Source organism: Astatotilapia calliptera, chromosome 7 (genome assembly GCF_900246225.1).
Source record: "Astatotilapia calliptera chromosome 7, fAstCal1.2, whole genome shotgun sequence".
Classification (NCBI taxonomy): Eukaryota; Metazoa; Chordata; class Actinopteri; order Cichliformes; family Cichlidae; genus Astatotilapia; species Astatotilapia calliptera.
In genome coordinates this window covers 8,665,195-8,686,257 of record NC_039308.1, presented here as the reverse complement: position 1 = coordinate 8,686,257, position 21,063 = coordinate 8,665,195, and the positions used below count along the sequence as shown (strand labels likewise).

Genomic DNA, 21,063 nt, shown 5'->3' with positions numbered 1-21,063 from the left:
TGAGACAGTTTATACTTAGGCAGAACATCTGTCAGCATAGGAATAAATAAAACTTCTAAGGAGGATTATGGGGCATGTGAAAACCAGCATCCAGCTTAACCCATACCAGAAACCTTAGGATTATTAGGCTGCTACTCTTTAAGCATGAACATTGTTTAATTGTTATAACAATGCCATACAATTCAGTGAATACTTCTTAAACATAGAAATGGTCGAATGTAAATACAACTCTTTGTGTGTATCTTATGCACCTTGTTGAGGCAAACTTTAATGAATGTATATTTATCTCACAGCTACAATATTCATTTCTGGCAGGTCATCCACAGTGTAGTCCAGTGATGAATAAAATTATTAACTCATTCACTGCCATTGACGGCTATAGACGTCAATTGCAGTGAATGAGTCAATGGGTTTAACTCATTCACTGCCAATGGCTGGCAGTGAATGAGTTAAGATCTCTGACATTTTGATGGAATCCAGGTTATAAGCTTACTAATAATATATACCATAAGACTGTGATAAAAGTAGGACATCAGGTAAGAAAACCATCAATTCAAGTCAATTGTCTGCTCATTTTTTCATGACAGCATTTAAGAACATAGCATGCACTTTGAACCCATAACATTTGATTTCAAATATGTCAGTGGGTGCCCTAAAGTGCAAGATGTTAAAGGCAGACAACACAGAGCATCTGATTATTAACTTGAAGAATAAGAGGGTGATGCATGGCCCAGTATGCAATATTACGGCCCCTTAAGCATACTAAACAGAAAGGCACCATTGATATTTGTCTGCACTGAAATATTCTTTTAACTATACTATGAACTGCTGCATACTAGCGTATGGCACTTTACCTACAAGACATCTGTACTGTTTTTTTTATAAAACTTTATTTACTACATCTCTAAAATAAAAGTTTCATTCTTCATTTGTCTTTAAAAGTCTTTACACAGCAAATAAATTATGAGAATTTATCGAAAATAAAGGTTTAAAGGTTGTTTATATTCTTCCTCCATGTGAAGTAATCTTAGCAATTTCTTTTCTTTCTTTTTTTTTTTACTTTACGCAGCAATTAAATCTTGTTGGTTGATGAGGCTAGATGACTTTACTGGTAGGTCATCATTTGGTGATGCTGGGTTAGTCCTGCCGCTATCTACAGCCCTGAGTAAAAGGACTGTATTCCTGTCTGCACTTAGGAAGGGTATGTGTTCCCCCCGAGGCTCCTCTGTATCACTTACTAGTATGCTGTCACCATTTAACCTCAAATAATCAACCACATGGTCAGTGACACTATTGTTGCTGCAGTCACTTACATTGTTGTTTGTGTTAATTAATTTCACAGGTGCTATTGAAAACATATAGCTGGCAGCTCTGGTGTCCTGTATGGTTTGGTAGTCAGTATTCTCCATAGCGAACAGTGGACTAGATGGCAAGCTATCTGCCACATGGCCATGATTGTAGTGTGAAGAGGTTCTCTTTTGTACATCCCGGCTTGAGGACTTGTGCAGCTGATGCAGCAAAGGGCGCTCTTCCTCACCAGAGGGACTTAAAGTCACAGAGGGAACAGAGATAGCTAGGCTGGATATGGGGGCTGAAATCTCAGATGGAGGAGAGCCAGGGGTTGCAAGAGAGTTCTGCGACTCTGAAGTTGCCATCACTGGTACAAACCTAAAAAAAAACAAAACACATGTGAACAATGAACTGAACTGAATGAATTGAACTGAAGAAGCTTCTCGGATGAGAGGTGAAACGTCTTCAAGCAACTTAAAGAAGTCCAGACGCTTTTCTTTGCAAGCTCCTTTGACTACGATGACCTGGATGACTGAGAACCTTCACAGACACATGTGAACAATGATTATACAACTGGGTCAGTAGCATTTCAATTCAACATCAGTATAACTTAACACACAATAACTAATCACATTATTACTGGGTGTTAAATGAATTAACATGACATAATGATTTTCTAGTGTTGCTGACTAAAAGCACTTTTATACTTTAAGCTGCAAATTCAGTTAATTAAGCACTTTGATTTATTTACCTATAACACACACACAAAAGAAGTTTTTTTTAACAAATGATCATAAGAAGACTGCTAGTCTATGGGCTCAAACTGTGGTCATAAATATTTTGTACTTGTAAATCAGGATTTGTATGTGTAAAAAGAATTTGTGTGTGTGCAAAAAAGATTTGTGTGTGGACTTAGCCAAAAAAAAACCTGCAAGTTACAAGTACGAATTTTGACCCTATATTTCTTCCTTTCATCTGATTGGTCAATGTCATGTCAATCACAAATGTAACAATCCAATCAGAGAACAGATGGGTTTGGCGGTCAAATCTTTTTTACGCACACACAAATCTTTTTTACACATACAAACCTTTTTTACGCACACACAAATTCTTTTTAGACATACAAATCCTGATTTTCAAGTACAAAACTGATTTACAAGTACAAAATATTTATGACCACATTTTGAGCCCATACTAGTCCAGCCCCATCTCATTTTCAAAACATCAAATACTTTTGTCAAAGACACATTCGTCTTAAACCAATGAACATGACTATGAAGCACTATGAACTTCATAGTCATGAAGACTATGACACAGGTCTCATTCCCCTACATGATATGTCTGTGAGTCTAATATTTCTGCAAGGCGTAATTGTATCTGACAGAACAACTACAGATGAAATGAGAGAGTGCATTTAATCCAGGGGTCGGCAACCCTGGGTGCGCGTGCCAGCTTAACTGATGGCAAGACCATAGCTGGACGATGGTGATTTTTCGTTTTTATGGGCCGATTATTTATTTATTCATTTTTTTAGTAACAGTATAAACAATGAAAGGTGGTGGATTGGCCAGGTGCTGGCAGATGTGTAAAAATAACTAAGTTGTTTGGTGGTGGCAATGGCGGAGCTACCACAGAGGCTAGCCGGTGGATGAAGGAAAGGGGAGGCAAGAGCAGAGACCCGAGGCGGCTGCCGGTCCGAGTGTCAGGTGAACTGAACTTCAGGAAAGAAGTTATGACCTGCAGTCTATCTGGGTAATAGGGGTGCAACGATACACAAAATTCACGGTTCGGTTCGGTTCGATACTTTGGTGTCACGGTTCGATATTTTTTCGATACAAAAAAAAATGTTCATGCCTTTTTAATTTGTCATTTATTAAAATTATAAATATATATTTTAACGCAAAAGTACAGTTTTTAAATTTAACCCTAACCCTTGTGCGTGTTGTTTTTTAGCTCGTCATATTGCAGCCACAGAAATTCTTTTGTCCATGAAACCATAAAGCTGCACTTTCTTTTTGCCTTATAGTCTGATTTGTCATAACTTCTCCGTTTTGTGGTAAGCTTTTCTTTGGCTGTCACTTCTTCACCCTGACCTGTCTTATTTGGCTCAGCAGAACTAAAATATATATCTGTCTGTGAAGGTTCTCAATCATCCAGGTCATCGTAGTGAAATATATATCCTGCCGCACTCACATAAGCTCAGCGATTCTCTGCGCGATCAACCTCTCACATGTTTAAGCTGCGGGAGATTTCACTTGTCATGTTTGCATAGTAAGCTAACAATTAATAAGACGATGTCAGAGGAATTGGTGCACAAATTATCATCACTCACAGATCAGTGCTGTCGCTCTCTATACACAGTTCGCGCGATTGCAAAGTGAAAGCAAAAAAACAAGCGCAAATTCAAACACGATTTCAATATGTCACATATTGACAGTGGCTCACCCAATGACATAATTACCCAGCTACATTTCTGAAAGAATGCAAAAGCATTGACATATATTTTTCCTTCCTACAATAGCCCGACAGGCAGGGCAGAGATAGCCCCGGGACGTCGGGCTAGCGATATTGCGAGCCCTGTATCTGATTGAGGAATCACTCATCTTTGGAAAAGAGAGTTTATTACAGAGAAATGTCTCTTTCCAAAATAAAAGCTATACTATCCGCTTCTTCTGGGCTATATTCTCAGCAGCATATTAAACATATCAGGTCTCCATAAGGAGAATCCTGTGCTAACAGCTGTCTAAATGACTCGGCTAAAGTTTGTAGCATGCATGCTTGTTGTTTTTGTCTTTGCACTAGGATGATGTCGGTGTAAATGTGCAGTCATATTCGTTGTGTTCCCACTAGTGCTTTCAGGTTAATCTCGTTGAAATAACCTTAACGCCACAACACGGCAAATCTCCGTTAACGAGCTACCCTATACAGAGGGGCTAGACAGCCAACACGTTAACGAGCTAACTGCGCTAACACACTAGCTCCCACCCATGTAATTGAGCATTGCATGGCACATCCAACATACTGTTTTACTTTAGTCCATGACTCGCTTACCTTCAGGGTCATACGTCACATGAAAACCAAAATAATTCCAAACGCCAGATCTGAATGAGGGTGGGGAGGTCCACTTCTGTCTCGCTAGCTTGCCCTGCGCTCTTCCTTCTGACCATGCTGTCTGTGTTGAGTGCTCAGTGAATCTGCGTTCGACTACTCCGCCTAGGCTGCACTCTCGAGCCTAGGCGGAGTAGTCAAATGCAGATTCACTGAGCGCTCAACACAGACAGCATCGTCAGAAGGAAAGTTGATAAAATAAATTACAAATTTTGTATTGTTCTTTTTTTTTCTCCCCTTTGGTTTTCTTTCTTTCTCTCCCCCTCTTTCTTTCATTCTTTCCCCCTGTCCTATCCCACAGTCATGTCTGTCCCGTTTGCAACTGAAAATAAAATAAATTCATAATTATAATAAAGGTCAATCAAATGGACCAATATGATGATCCACTTAAAATAAATCCTCTTGGCATCTTTCTTGGCCTCAAGACAACAATTCTGATGGCTATAGATCCAAACGGGACACAAAAAAAAAAAAAATTGAAAAAAAAAAAATTGAAAAAAATTGTATTGTTCAATACATATGCATACCGAACCGAAAGCACTGTATCGAACGGTTCAATATCGATACGAATATCGTTGCACCCCTACTGGGTAAGATATAAACCAAGTTTAGGTATAGTTTATTTTTGTAGTGCTGAATTTTTACACTCAGTTACAATAACTCGTACTGCGTACTAGCTAGAATGATGGAGTTTCTATACAGCTGGGTGGGTGCTATCATGTTGCTGATTGCGAACTTTATTTTATTCATAAGGTTAGTTAGTAGAGTTGCAACCGTCCCATAAAAAATGGAATCATCCCTCATTCAGAGAAAATATTACACGTTTCGTATTGAGCTGAGAAGGAACGCAGTTTGTCCCGTACTTCAGCTAGAATGGAAAAAGACACAAAGCTGGAGTTATTCTGTCTTTATGCTGTACAGCCTCTTCTTCTCTCATTCTCTCCCCCTCCCTCTCCTGTTGCTACTTCAATCATGAAACTGATCAATGATCAGCTGATTGGCTTTTCTCTCTTGTTTGTTTATCGCCAGCGGCGGTACTAGCCTGTTTGGCGCCCTGGGCGAACACTCCCTCTGGCGCCAGAGGAGTTCGAGTCTCCTGGAGAAAAATCCTGGCGGTTTGAGGCCCCAGGCTTGTGTTGGGTACGGTCCATCAGAATCAGAATCAGAATCAGAATACTTTATTAATCCCGAAGGAAATTAGGGTTACAGCAGGCAGCACGCTAATGGCGCATGCGCACTTACAAAGGAACCTTCTGACCAACTTTACACAAACATCACATTGGGGACACATGTCAGAAAGGTAGGCTGATAGGAAAAAAAACAACGAAAATACATAACATGAGGTAAGAGGAGGAGAAAAAAAAACCTAGTGAGAGAACAGTTTGATAACAGAAAAAACACCTCAGCACAAAAAGCACATGACTATCAATGCACCATAGAAACACAAGACAAGCAACAGGGGCGGGTAAAGGGTAAGCGAGAGCCGGTGTAGACAGCGCATCCGGTCTTGCAGCATGTCTGCGCTGGTCCAGTCGACTGCCATCTTCCCCGGTAGGGCACAAGCATCGAAGGCGTTTGGAAAGGGAGGGGGGATCAGTGTGTGCATATCAGTGTATGTGTGTGTGTGTGTCCAGAGTTCAGCTGAGACAGTGTCCTTCGCCCGCCAGGCTAAGTAAACAGTCTTCCAGCCAACCCAGGTGGCCTTGCATGGAATGGGGGGAACAATCTAAACACAGTCGTTATCAGGGTGTTTTGTTCAGCTCCAGCCTTGAGACCGCAGCTGGCGCCGAAGGGGTCTCCGCATGAAGTGATGGTGGTTTTTACTCTAGTGCGAACAACTCATATGAATTTCAAAGCTGTTCTAACAGTCCAACACTGGTCTCTCAATCTCCCGTTGGAGAGCCGTGAGCTTTGCCATGATGTTACTTACATTCCGTGATGTTGTCATTCTTGTGCTCAAAGAGCAGGTTCTGAGAACTCACGACTGCAGTGCACTTCCCAAGATGTGATCCAATTTGCGCTCAAAGGTGTTATTCGAGCTAGTCCCTCCAGATGTAATTCAGTTTTTCACTCAGAGGTCTTGTTCTGAGTATTCACAGCAGCCGTGCGTTCTCCAAGATCTTATCCGTGCTGCACTCAATGAGCCCATTTTGAGAAACTCACGCCTCGTCCCATCATTTCAATTCCAGCGGGCAGCCTTGTGGGGGTTTGAACAGCCGGTTCCGCTTCCTTAATTCTTCGATAAGCCAGGGCCAAGCCAGCTCCGATCAGCAAGAACCCTGTTATCATGGTTCCGAATAGGTAGATATCTTCAGCAGTCAGGCTCACCCGAGCCCAGAATTCTCGTTGAGAAGGGGTGTCAATTGCATTCAGAGACCAGTTGATCAAATCCATAATTCCTCTTTTAGGTTTTAGAGAACAGACTGTGAGAGAGTGTTCCAGGGAAAAGTAAGTAAAAACACAAGACAAGACAAGACAAGGACATAAGAAGCTAAGCAGGGAAGATAAGGGCAGGAGAGGACAAAAGTGCGACCGCCTTCGCTGAGAGCCAAAAGAGATGTCCATCACAAGGACATTGGCTCGAGCGCGCTGTTGGGGAGAAGCCGGCCCAGACCTGTGTTTGGTCCAAGTACGTCACAGGGACAGCGGTTCGGATACACTGTCGGAGTCCATTTCTGCGTACTATAGTGCACGGAGTGGCGGTGTTCGTTCCTTGGTCCGTAGAAGGCAAGGACCTCACGGGGGACGCCTCATGTAGTAAAATGGGATCTAGATCCAGTAGAGCGGCAGACGTTCCACCAGGCAGCCAGGGACAAAACTCAATATTTGACTGTATGGTTAAGAAATGGGGAATTGGGTGTATGAAATATGTTGTTAAGTGGCAAAAAGTAAACGGGTTTCCCGGGAAGGGATCGCTGAGTGTTAACCAGTTAAAGAAAGTAGAGAAACAGTTGCGGGAGGAGGAAGTGAAATTTTTGAAATAAAGGAAAGTTAACACTGTAGATTTGCGTAGCATAAGCGATGAGAAGGAATGTTTGAAAATGTGGATGATGGAAGCAGAAAGGAGGGAAAAGAAAGCAGCTCTGAAAGAGTTGCCTAGAGAAGTGCATGGAAGGGAAGCTGATGCAGAATCGGCCTCAGCGCCTCTTCCGCCGCCGTATATCAAGGAGAACAAAACATAATTTCCCTGTTCACACACTGTTTGTGCTTCTCCTTGTGCCCTAGTACAAGATGTTTTGCTGGGCCTGAACGCCAATGCCGATCTGGATTCCTTGCCTGACCCTACGCTGGGGGTAAGACACCTGACCTACGAGCATGAAGAAAACCATGGATATTGTCAGGCTTACAAGCAAAGACAGGTCGAATCTGTGAATTATTTTATACTTCGTATGATAAATGTGTTTGAAGCTAATGGTGGAATACCGAAGGATGACATGACAGGTGTCACCGCCTCCACATGTGAGCACCATCTCTGCGGCCATATTTTACGGGGACTAAGATCAGATGTGGCAGCCGAAGTAAGGTGTTCGCAAGTGGGGAGGGAAAATGAACCTCGGCTAACGGAACTACGACGCCATGCCCGCCACGCTCAGAACCACCTTGACGAAAGTAAAAAGCAAGAAAGAGGAAAAACAGAGCGGCGACCTCCACAACGCAGCCTTAACTCTGTAAAAAGGCCTCAGCGAACCCGCGGGGTGGCTTCCACTGTAAAGGCAGCCGGGGGGGAAGACGTGATCGACGACGTGATCAACGGCGTGATCGACGGCGTGATCGACGGCATGATCGATGGCGTGATCGACGATGCGATCAACAACGACAGCAGTGGTGAGGAGACCTAGATGCCTGCTTATCCTGTGGTAAGTTTGGACACTGGAAGCGGAATTGCCCTAACCGAGGCTATCCAAGACGCGAACATCATCAACACTAAAACGACCAAGTGACCAGGGCCAGTGGTGGGTGCAGGCAGACTGAGACCGGAGGGAAAGGACGCCAGAGAACGCTTCAGGCTGTGGTTTTCCCACCTCATCAGAACAGGGAAGTGAAAATCACACACACACACACACACACACACTGACGTAGAAAGTGTTTTACACACAGACACACACACTTTAATACATCACACTTTTGAGCATGTAGAACGGTTTCTGTGTCACCAGCTGGTACATACACTCAACAAAAATATAAACGCAACACCTTTGTTACTGCTCCCATTCCCCATGGGATGGACGTAGAGACCTAAAATTCATTCCAGATACACAATATAACCATCCCTCCCAAACAGTGGTCACAAATCAGTCCAAATGTGTGGTAGTGGGCACATCTGCTATATTGAGATAATCCATCCCACCTCACAGGTGTGCCACATCAGGATGCTGATCTGACATCATGAGTATTGCACAGGTGTACCTCAGACTGCCCACAACAAAAGGCCACCCTGGAATGTGTATTTTTTTGCGCTATTGGGGGTCTGGGGACCCAGAACCAGTCAGTATCTGGTGTGACCACCATTTGCCTCATGCAGTGCATGGAGTCTATCAGATTGTCAGTTGTGGCCTGTGGAATGTTGGTCCACTCCACTTCAATGGCTGTGCGAGGTTGTTGGATATTCGTGGGAACTGGTACACGCTGTCGTATACGCCGGTCAAGCACATCCCGAACATGCTCAATAGGTGACATGTCCGGTGAGTATGCTGGCCATGCAAGAACTGGGACATTCTCAGCTGCCATCTGCCCAGAACAATGTGACCCATGATTCATCCGTGAAGCGCACACCTCTCCAACGTGCCAGACGCCATCGAATGTGAGCATTTGCCCACACAAGTCTGTTACGGCGACGAGCTGGAGTCAGGTCAAGACCCCGATGAGGACGACAGGCATGCAGTTGAGCGTCCCTGAGACGGTTTCTGACAGTTTGTGCAGAAATTGTTTGGTTGTGCAAACCAATTGTTCCAGCAGCTGTCTGGGTGGCTGGTCTCAGACGATCTTGGAGGTGAACCTGCTGGATGTGGAGGTCCTGGGCTGGTGTGGTTACACGAGGTCTGCGGTTGTGAGGCCGGTTGGATGTGCTGCCATATTCTCTGAAACGCCTGTGGAGACGGCTTATGGTTGAGAAATGAACATTCAATGCACGGGCGACAGATCTGGTTGACATTCCTGCTGTCAGCATGCCAATTGCACGCTCCCTCATTGCTTGTGGCATCTGTGGCATTTTGCTGTGAGACAAAACTGCACATTCCAGGGTGGCCTTTTGTTGTGGGCAGTCTGAGGTACACCTGTGCACTACTCATGATGTCAGATCAGCATCCTGATGTGGCACACCTGTGAGGTGGGATGGATTATCTCAATATAGCAGATGTGCCCACTACCACACATTTGGACTGATTTGTGACCACTGTTTGGGAGGGATGGTTATATTGTGTATCTGGAATGAATTTCAGGTCTCTACGTCCATCCCATGGGGAATGGGAGCAGTAACAAAGGTGTTGCGTTTATATTTTTGTTGAGTGTATGTACATTTAAATAGCGCGCCTTATAAATCACTACCCTTGTATAAAATGTTAGTTTGTAATCAGGAAGTAGAATTTCTTGTAGATTCCGGGGCCACCAACTCTGTATTACGCTCAGATTCTCTCTCACCCCAGCCCATGCTGGGTGAGAGGTTCACTCATTCTGTGTCCGCATCAGGAACCATACAGAGAGACACTTTCACCCCTGTGTTGTGTAGACGGACAGGGTAGAAAATTCACACACGGGTTTCTGTGGTCAGACCTGTGCCCGGTCAAGTTGCTTGCCAGAGATTTGATGTGCAAGCTGAAAATAAGTTTAATTTCCTGCTATAATGGCATTAAAATCACGCAATCTGACTATGATTATATGATGGTGAAATATAGCCCCGTGACCCCGGCTTTCGCTTACGGGTGGAAGCTGGAGGAGGGGCTGTTTGTTACAGAATTCGTACAAGGGACTCGCAACTGCATGCCTCCAGACGTCTATTTTATGGCTTCCGGAGAGTTGAGTTGCATGTCTCATTTTTCTCTGCATGGTCCTGATGACAGTTATGAGGAAGAATGGTACAGAACCAAGAATGATTTGCTAACTGTGACATGTATGTTTTGGAGCTCCACATTTGCTGCACTTGCGATTTCTCTCACTGATGAGCAAAGAAACATGTTTGCTATGGATGCATCGGTCCCACATGTTTCCCTGGCAAAAGCTTACAGCTACCAGTGGGAAGACATGGGAGAATTTATGCACTGGTGCTACCGCGCCTGTGATTGGGAGACTACAGATCACAAGAAAGCAGTGTTGTTTTCTCGGGAAATAAAAGCCTACAAGAAAACCGTGACATATACAGTCCATTGTGTCCGCTCAGTTGAGCTAGTGGACATAGCTGTCTCACACTGTCTGCTTCAAACGACACCTCCTCTAAACTCCTCACACCCCCTGCTGACAGAGGTGCCTGATGGCTTGTGGGCCTCCTATATGTATGATGTAGGCTAATTAAAGATTGTGAGCAAGTGGTAATCACTTCAAAGTCCTCTTTTAGACCATGCCAAAGACAATATCCTCTGAAACAGGAAGCCATAGAGCCATATAGCACCATGGTGATTCCCTTCGCCCGGTGGGTTATTACTCTTCCAAGCTTGACCCAGTGGCTGCGGGCCTGCCTGGATGCCTGCGAGCAGTAGCTGCATGTGAAAAGGCCGTTCTCGCCTCACGTGACATCGTAGGGCACTCTCCTCTGACAGTGCAGGTACCCCATGCAGTTTCTGTTATTTTGCTGGAGCAGAAAACTTCACACCTTTCTGCAGCTTGCTGGCTCAAGTACTCTTCCATACTGCTTGACATGCCCACCATCACAGTGAAACGATGCACAACACCTAACCCAGCCACTCTTATCCCCACGCGAGAGGATGGTGAGCCACACAGCTGCACTGCTGTATTGGGTGAAACTTGTACACCTCGGATCGACCTGTTAGATGTTCCCATCGAGAACTCTGACATTGTGTTATATGTAGATGGCTCCTCCTCACGCGATTCATGTGGAACTAACCGGGTGGGTTTTGCTGTGTGTTCTGATCATGCTACTCTTGTTTCAGGCTCATCGCCCCGACACTTCTCAGCACAGACTGCGGAACTTGTGGCGCTCACAGAAGCCTGTAAACTTGCGGAGGGTGAGTCGGACACCATCTACACTGACTCTCGCTACGCGTTTGGTGTGGTACATGGTTTTGGCGCCTTGTGGAGACACAGAAAGTTCCTGAAATCTGATGGGAAGCCCAACCTGAATGCTAACCAGGTAGCAGCACTGCTGGACGCCATCCTCCTACCTGCTCGCATTGCTGTACTGAAGTGTGCAGCACACACAGGTAAAACTGATTCTGTCTCCCGAGGAAATGCTGCCACCGATGCAGCCGCCAAAGCAGCCGCCGAAGGAGGCCTACCCTTCCAACTTGTCTTGGCGCCGCTGCCCACACCTAGCCTCGCTGATCTCCTGCTGTACAGTCATTTGCCTCCCAGCCAGAGAAATCTGGCGCAAACATGGCTGCACACTGGTCAAATCTGTCTGGCGCTCCCCTGATGGCCGCCCATGTCTGCCTAACCACTTCTTCCCATGGTTTCTAAAATGGGCACATGGGTTAGACCATGTGTCTAAAGGGGTGAAGCTACAAGCAGTAACATCGCTATGGTTCACCAAAGGATTTTTCCACAGCAGCTGAGAGGTGTTGCAAAAGGTGTCTCATTTGTGAGACCAACAATGTGGGTCTCACAGGTAAACACTGCAACCCCCCCCCCCCCCCCCCCCCCCCGATATGCCTTTTGAACATCTAATGATGGATTTTATTGAATTGACACCAGCCGAGGGAAAGAAGTATTGTCTGATGGTAGTGGACATGTTCTCTAAGTGGGTAGAAGCATTCCCCACTAAAAGTGCAGACAGCAGTGCAGTGGCAAAAGCCCTCCTGTCAGAAATCATTCCCAAGTGGGATATCCCGGGGAAAATCACAAGCGATAATGGCACTCACTTTGTGAACCAGACATTGAAGGAAATCAGTGAGCGACTAGGTTTCAAATTGCAAACACACTGTGCATATCACCCACAATCTGGAGGTGCAGTGGAGAGAATGAATGGCTCCTTAAAGTCCAAGCTGGTGAAGTGCTGTGAAGAAACTGGCCTCACGTGGCCAAAAGCACTTCCCCTCGTGCTGATGTATGTGCGCACACGGACCAAACCCCCAGTACACCTCAGCCCTTATGAGGTGTTATATGGACGACCTGCCAGAGAGGGGGCAGAACCCCCGAAATGGACAGGCATGTCCACAGAGTAGTGCAACAGCGAAATGATTGTGTACTGTCAAAATCTCTCCAGGATTCTCTCGCATGTACACAGAGCAGTGAAAGCAGCCCTGCCCAGGCCAGCAGAAGGACCCCTGCACCCGTTCAAACCAGGGAACTGGGTGCTAGTGAAGGATTTCAGGAGGAGACACTGGAAGGCGAAGCGGTAGCTGGGCCCATTCCAAGTCCTACTGGCCACAAACAGCGGTGAAGGTTGGAGAACGAGTTACTTGGATCCACGCCAGCCACTGTAAGCTGTTTGGAGGAGAATCACCTGGAATGGAGGAACAACCGGACGAGACAAGCGGGACAGAATAATCCCCGCACCTCATTCAGGTAGTAGGCAGTCTACCCTCTACCTGCAACGATGCAACAAGCCAGGAAGCAGCTCATCACTGGGGTAGCCCTGATGCTCTTCAGTGGGCTGATGATTGCCCTCTGGAACCCATTTTCCAGGAGACCAAACTTCCCAGGACAATGCCACGACTCCAAAGAAGACTCCTTTTATTTAATCATAGGAGTGGACCAGGACGGTGCAGACACAATGGGCATAATGAAGGTAAGACTACATCATGCATTAAGCCCAAACCACAGTATGACCCGTGTTAATGCAACAGAGGTCACCGCCACCACAGCCGAGCAAACATTCAGACCACCAAATACTTGGCTTGACTGGATAACATACACGGCCAGTGTAAGCAACATGACAGACTGTGTGGCCTGCTCTGCAGCCTGCCCCACACTGTTCACTGTGCCTGTCCCTTTATTGTTCTGGGAGAACAGACCAGGAATTGATTGCATGCTACCACTCCCCCCCCGTGTTCTCCCCATGCCTAACCAGAGTAAATGCCACCCCCGTAGGAGCTCCTGATGATTTATCGTGTGCTAAAATAATAAATGTCACAAAATGGGAAAATATGAGCAGCATTAACGTGGCTTGAGCCGATCTGTTCTGGTGGTGCGTTGACAAGGTGTTAAGTGGTGTGCCTACTCTGCCCAGCAGCTGGTCAGGAACCTGGACCATTGTGAGGTTGGCTCTCCCTATAGTGTTAGCAGGGTCCCACACCTCTGCAGAGACCCATGTGGGAACGGCCCGTAGGACCACAACGCAAGATTTTGATTTGACTAAAAACTCCACAACTTATATAGACGCTATAGGTGTCCCCAGAAGTGTCCCTGATGAGTTTAAATTGGTTAACCAGGTTGCAGGGGCTTCGAGTCTATCTTCTTATGGGTAACTCCGAATAAGAATATGGACAGAATAAACTATGTCCATTACAACGTCCAGCGACTGGCCAAATCTGACACGGGATGCAGTGGCAGGCCTATCTGAACAGCTGGCTGCCGCATCCTTGATGGCCTGGCAGAATCGAATGGCTCTGGACATGCTCTTGGCTGAAAAAGGGGGGGTCTGCACTATGGTGGGTCCTCTGTGCTGCACTTTCATTCCAAAAAACACAGCTCCAGGCGGCACTGTAACCAGAGCCTTGGAAGGTTTGCAAACACTGTCATCCCAAATGACAGAGGACTCCGGCATTAATAACCCCTTAGACGGGTGGTTCAACAGACAGTTTGGGAAGTATAAGGCCATAGTGATGTCGTTGCTAATGTCCATAGCCACTTGTATTGCCATTCTCACATGATGCGGTTGCTGTCTGATCCCATGCCTCCGTACCCTATTGAGTAGATTAATCACAGTGGCACTGACAAGAGAAAGCGAGTCTCCCAAATTGCAGCTTACCCTGTTGAAAGCTGAAGATTACATTGATGATAGCGAGAGCGAGGATGATTGTGATGAGTGAAGTTATTTTTCCTGACACTGTAAGAATGATGGATATTGTGAAACCTTTTTGAATGTGCAATGTTGCTGATGTAATTAACAGAATGTTAGGAAGAGAAATCCTTGGTATTAGTGATTGGGATGCAATCAAGAGGGTGGGAATTGTAGTAGGATTTCTCTTTAATGTATTGTCTTGATGAAATGCTTTGATGTTACTTAGTTTAGTATGTCTGGTTCACACCTCATTCACACTGGGAAACAGACGGTGAGAACCTGGTGAATGTCTCCCAGGAGATGGAAGCTCACACAGGTAGGCTTGGCCCCACAGTGGGGGAGAGTCTCAAAGGTGTTAGAGGGTTTTCTGTTTAGAACCAAGGTGTGAACTGCAACAGTAAAAGCCTTTTGTTCTATGACTGTGTTTTAAAAAGGACCTGAACTGTTCATTGTCAGAGACAACTCTCAGTGCCGCCTGACTGACGTCTCTCCTCATGCATGGGAAATAAAGTGTTGGGTTTTAACTGCTCATCAGGTCTGCAGGCTTTGTTAATAAATTTCCACGACAACACACACACACATAAAGAGAGAGAGAGAGTATGCATAGTATGCAAACGGCTACCAAACAGCCATCATAATTTGTCATACAACGAGAAGAGGACAAATCAACAATTGACAATGTATAATTAATATTAAAATCTGTAACATAATGTATTGTTTGGAGTTTAGTCTGTTACTGTTACTATTTTTACCATTTGTTTTTGGAGCAACTGTAACCTACATAATTTCCTTAGGGATTAATAAAGTATTCTGGTTCTGATTGTTTCAGTATACATGACCTGCCATGATCCAATGACACATCTGCTTGCCTGTATCTTTTGCTCGTTTCTCCTCCACTTATTTTCTCTATTTTCTAAAATGAGGACCTGATGGCTTTGAACTTTTCTTGTCCATCTTCCATTGGTTTTAATTTTGCACTCCCGTATGAACACAAATCCCCCAACCCGAAGATCACCACAACATAACCTAACAAACCTACACCTTAGTTCACAGATTCACTTTGTCTAGGGTGTATTGCTGGGATTTCACACAACCCAGGATTCAAATCATGAATACATAATAGGCTTGGATTTACAACATTATGAATGAAATGTGCTCTATTTGGAAGCAGCAGGGTCCCCTCCACTTTCAACAGGTTGTGTGTGAGATTTTAAATCATCAAACTGTAAATTATAAATTTTAAATTGTTATTGATCTCTTTACCGCTAGTCCTAAAGTGGATACCTTTTTTCTTACTCTTCCTATATTTATTGTTTGTTTATTTGCACTGCTGTAACTGGAGCCTTGTCGTCTAGTCTCTCTATTGTACTGTATATAGCGAATATGAGAATAAAATTTACTTTGACTTCAGCACCAAGCAGGCGCTCGCGCTCACTTTTCGCATATAGAATTTCAAAAAGACATCGGTGCAAATTATAAGTCTGTATCATAATGTCTGGTGTTTTTGTGTTTGTTGGTTTGTTTTTATTTTGTTTTATTTTGCGAGTTGGTTATTAGATGCTGCTCCAGCCAGCCGGAGAAACCCCCGCCACCCTGCCCTCTCCTCCCTGTGCCGCAAGCAGCTGGCACACCTCACAAACGGAGGGCACCCTTACTCCCAGCAAATGGGCGATAGAAAACCGATCGGTGCCTATGCCATTTGCGCTGACTGATGTCGGGGCAGCATGAGTACAAGCAATTTTTTTAATTTTTTTATTTTTTGCAGATGCCCGTGATGCCGCCCCCACCATGATGCCGCCCCGGGCAACCGCCTGTGTCGCCCGTATCAAAAACCGCTATTGTAATTAGGTAACCACTGCTCATCTTGCTTGACCCAACAGGTCAAGGGTTCTGCTATGACAGTTGTCAGAGGAGAACCAGCATGACTTTGCAGTGGCAAAAATGGAATCTGTTGCATGTATGGTGATTAGCACCACTTTCAAACCAATACTCTAGTTTTCATTAAAGTACTGAGGGAGTAGCCACTTCCTAACCTCACTGGATACTCAAATTCTTTCTTTCATTTTATTGCTCTCCTTTTCTGTGTCTAAAGAAGAAAAACAAAAATAAACAAAAATGTTTTTAAAAATTACACAATCCTCTATTTTCTCTCAGCCAGTTTTTTTAAGCCATTCTTTTGGTTAAATAATTGGATACATTTTATAGACCTCTTTAATTTTTCTTCAATGCTTACAAGGGCAATGCTTACAATTTTTGTCAGTTTGCTTCTTTACATGACCCCAGTGGGTTTTAAATGAAACAGTTAAGATGTTATTTTAATGCAGAACTTCAGCTTTAATTCAAGGGTTTTGAAAAAGTATTTCACTAATTGTTATAAAGTACTGAAATATTTAATAATAATACTATAAATTTCATATACATGGGCCCCATTCTTTTAGAGATAAAAGATGTGAGACATTGCAGAGAGCCTTTATAAAGACACATAAAAAAATATAAGTTATGTTAAAACTTGCATGTTTAAAAATACTTATTTGTACATCCACAATATTCTTAATATAGTCTGGTTACAGAGTTTAAATTCCTCCCTCAGTGTTCCCTCTGTGTGATCCAACTTCTCTGGATATGCAAAGTAGTGTGGTACAGGAATGACATTCTGACTTGCACCAAACACTTTTTTTTTCTTTTTGTAACAGTGTAGATAGCAAAAACTTGTCAGATAAACAAGTCAACAGTCTGGCACTTCCTTAAAAAGCAGGAATCCACTGGCTAGCTCAGAATCACCAGAAGGCCTGGAAGACAACTAAAGTGGATGACTGTAGATTTTTTTCCATGATTAAGAAGTTTAGGGAAATTCCTTCACAACATCTTGCCAAGTCAAGAACATTTTTGATGATGTAGGTATATCGTCGAAGTCTGCAATTGCAAAATTCTTTCATGAATGTAAATACATGGGATTTTTACAATAATTTGCAAACTACTGCTTAGAGTACAAGTTCACAAAGTCAAAAAAATATCTCAAAGAAAAAACCAAAATATAGTTGAGTCAGAATAATGATAAGATAACTATAGCTATGGTGAAGAAAAGTGGCAGCTCATGCACTTTTGTTTGGTTTTTTTTAATTTCTTTTGTTTTATCTATAAAACTCAAACATGTGATATGATATTTCAATTTTATATATCTTAGATCTGCTGCACATTGTTAAAGATACTTCGTAACATCATACAAAAATAAATAAATAAATCTTTCCTGCATCCATTTCAAATTAAAAGCACTCAAGTCTTTCACTCAACAGAAACACTGGCCTTTAGGTTTTGATTATGTCATATTTGTATGAACTTACTGTAGACAGATTTGAATGATGAAATATTCAAATATTTCAAATGATCTTTTAAAATAATTCATTGTAAGTACCATTTTTCTTGAAAGACAAGAATTATTTTCTGAGAGGTATTCATTTTCGATTTCAATGAGCTGTATATACTTTCTATTAACATTTTATTTTTATTTATTTTTCCATTTCTTCCATTGTCATATTTTGGAGACAGTAGTGTTGGACTTTGATGCACACTATATAACACACGATAGTGACATCATATGTTCTGAAGTATTTACCATATAGATTTAGCAATTTTCTGGTTTTTTGCCATTTCAGAAATACAGGCTAGATGTCTCCTAAAGGATTGGGTTCATATTCTTCATGGTTCAGATTGAAAATTAATTCATTAATTAATCAATTACCTTAGAGTTTATGGCAAGTGTCTGTTGGAGTTGGGTGCATCTCGGCACTTCTTTGAATGAGCACTTAAGTCACTGGTGCCACCGGTGGCATTCAGACGACCCCGGGCACCCTGTGTGGCACGTTGGCTATTCTCCGCCAATGACATCACAGAGACAGACTCAGTGTCAGACTGTACACTGTTGCTCCAGTCATTACTCCAGCTGCAGAGACAGGGAGGGCGTTGTTTACATAATGACAGTCTTTAGGCCTGTAGACCATTAAAGCAATTAATATGGGAAAAATTTCTGCACTGAATATCTTCTTTCTGTTATCAAAGTATGTTTTGTATTCCAGGTTATGTATGAACTATGTATGAACATGTATGCAATTTAAAATGCAAGTGTTAATTCTGTCATCAGGAAAAACCAGTACCCAGTAAATTTTTTCTGATCTTATTCATCTTTTATCTTACTAGATGAAACAATTTTCTACATCTAAAGAGAAGTGACCTTTTCAAAAGCATAGCAAAATAATAGTAGAGTAGTTGTCCACAATGTTCACCAGGAGGTGGACACACCGGGGGGGACAGAAGGACTTGAGTCCATTTGGATTGAGACCATCAGGACTAGCACACATTGACTGAGGTATTGTCAGTGCAGACCTTATCTTATGGTACCTCATAACTCAAACTTTCTTGATGAGCTGTGACCTCTGCCCCAGCTTCCTTCAAAAGGCCTTCTTTCCCTCCTTAATACTTAAAAAAGGCATTTAAAACAAAGTGGTTTCTTGGCTCTAATACTTGCCTTCTTGTTCCCTAACTTGAATATACTTAATTTTTGTGGATCCGAATTTGTTTTTGGGAAAATGGTAAACATGTTATATTCTCACTGCACATGATGCTGGATACTGCGTTTGCCTCTGAAAAAAGGCAACCAATGAGAGAGGTTTTTACACTGGGAGGAATCTTGGAGTAATTTTTGGTCAGGATATTTCCCTGAGCACACACAATAAGCAAATATGTAGAACTGTCTTCATTCATTTGGACAATATCAGTAAAATTTGAAATATCCTGTCTCAAAATGATGCTTAAAAGCTAGTTCTCACATTACTCCTAACACTGGACTACAGCAATTCATTATAATCAGGTCGCTCTGAAATATTCCTGAAAAGCCTTCAGTGGTTCTAGAACACTGCAGCAAAAGTAGTAATAGGAACTAAATAAAAAGAGGCCCTAATTCTCCCATATTAGCTTCTCTTTATTGGCTTCCCGTTATTCTAAAAGAGGAGCCTGCAGACTGACTCCCTGTTCCAGGAGTTTTATCTGTCCTGCTGTTCTTACTATGCCAAGTTGATAGCCTTTCCAGCAGACCACAGCATGACAGACTTGGAGAACTCATCACAGCACTGTCCTCAACCATGGCACACCCCAGGGCTTCGTTCTCAGCCCACTCTCATATTCACTTTTCACACAAGACTGCACCCCTATTCATAACACAATTTTTATATACAATTTTGCAGATGACACAGCCGTGGTGGGGATGATAACCGACAACAATGAGACGACCTACAGAGAGGAGGTCCAGGGATTCACATCCTGGTGTTAGAACAACCACTTGCTCCTCAGTACCAGCAAGACAAATGAGCTTGTTGTTCACTTCAGGAAACATAAAATGGATACATCACATGCCAGTGGACAAACTCTTTTTTAATTCCCTCCCCTCTGGCAGGCTCACAGTCATGAGAGCACAGACAGTATTTTTGCTCTCATGACATGCTCTCATGCTCTTAACAACAATTAAAACTTCACATGTGAATTCAACAACCCATGCATGTAGAACTCAGCAGCTACCCACACAAAGAAGCCATGATACATGCAAGGGTTTCTGCTTTGTGAGTGTTGTTATAGATTCACTCTCTCACAGGTAACTCTATTCTCAAAGCTGAATTCTGCTCAGTCTAATCAACCCGACTTTCCTCAGGTGATAGGACAGAGCAAATTTTATATTTGTTTAAATCTGGAAACTTATATTTACTCAGATGACTATTTTTAAACATTTTTTACTTCTCTTAGGAATGACTTGTGCTCCTTATTATGATGATTTATTTTCATAAAAATATGTATCATATTATACAACAGACTAACTGGACAGGAGTCGAGAGACTTCATAACCTTTGCATTTTAAGATTTCTGGAACATTAAAGTACTCCAGAAACAGTTTTCAGTAATTCCACAGCTACACAGAAAAAATAACTGTTGATAATTAATTTGGCAAACTCATTTTCCAAGTTATAAAAAAAATCTGTTTAAAACTGTGCTTATGTTGATGCCACAGTATAACTCGGTTTAATGCTGTGAACTGGCCTTGTCTATTAAAAATGCTGTAAGGTTAATCTGAGTGTTGGGGCTTTCTTTATATTGCTGTGGGATGCTTATCTTACATCATAAATCACCTTGAGGTGGCTGTTGTTGTGAATTGACACTATATAAAAACTGAATTTGATTTAATTTATAATAACTCGTGTCTGGGACCTTCACTGAAAGTTCCTCTGTAGAGGAAGCAAGTAAAGTCTGGGGGTTATGGCTCGCTCATGCTACCCTATGCTCTAATTATGGGGGTATCACAAAGCTGGGTACTGGAAAGGAGGGTTTGTCTGTTAGTCGAGCCTCAGATTCTGGAGAAACATTGTGGTTTTTGTGCTGATCATGGAATGCTGAACCATCTCTTTAGACTCTTAAGGATATGTGAGGGTGCATGGGAGTTTTACCATCCAGACTACATATATTTTGAGCACTTGGAAAAAGCTTTTGAGTGTGTCTCTCAGAGTATCGTTTGG

General features: G+C 43.1%; 1 protein-coding gene across 7 annotated transcripts in view; it reads right to left on the bottom strand.

Annotated features, from left to right (window-relative positions):
* Window positions 1–404: 404 nt before the first annotated feature.
* Window positions 405–21,063, bottom strand: part of nrg1 (neuregulin 1) — a 57,280-nt gene continuing 36,621 nt past the window's right edge. For 5 of the 7 annotated variants that reach the window (XM_026172873.1, XM_026172875.1, XM_026172876.1 and 2 more), the window contains one exon: window positions 405–1,668. In XM_026172873.1, coding sequence (XP_026028658.1) covers window positions 1,062–1,668 — 607 coding nt within the window. In that variant the 3' untranslated portion in view covers window positions 405–1,061. Of the gene's footprint in view, window positions 1,669–16,632; window positions 17,423–18,248; window positions 18,450–21,063 lie in introns of those variants that run through there. The other 2 variants (XM_026172878.1, XM_026172879.1) reach the window with 2 other exon arrangements.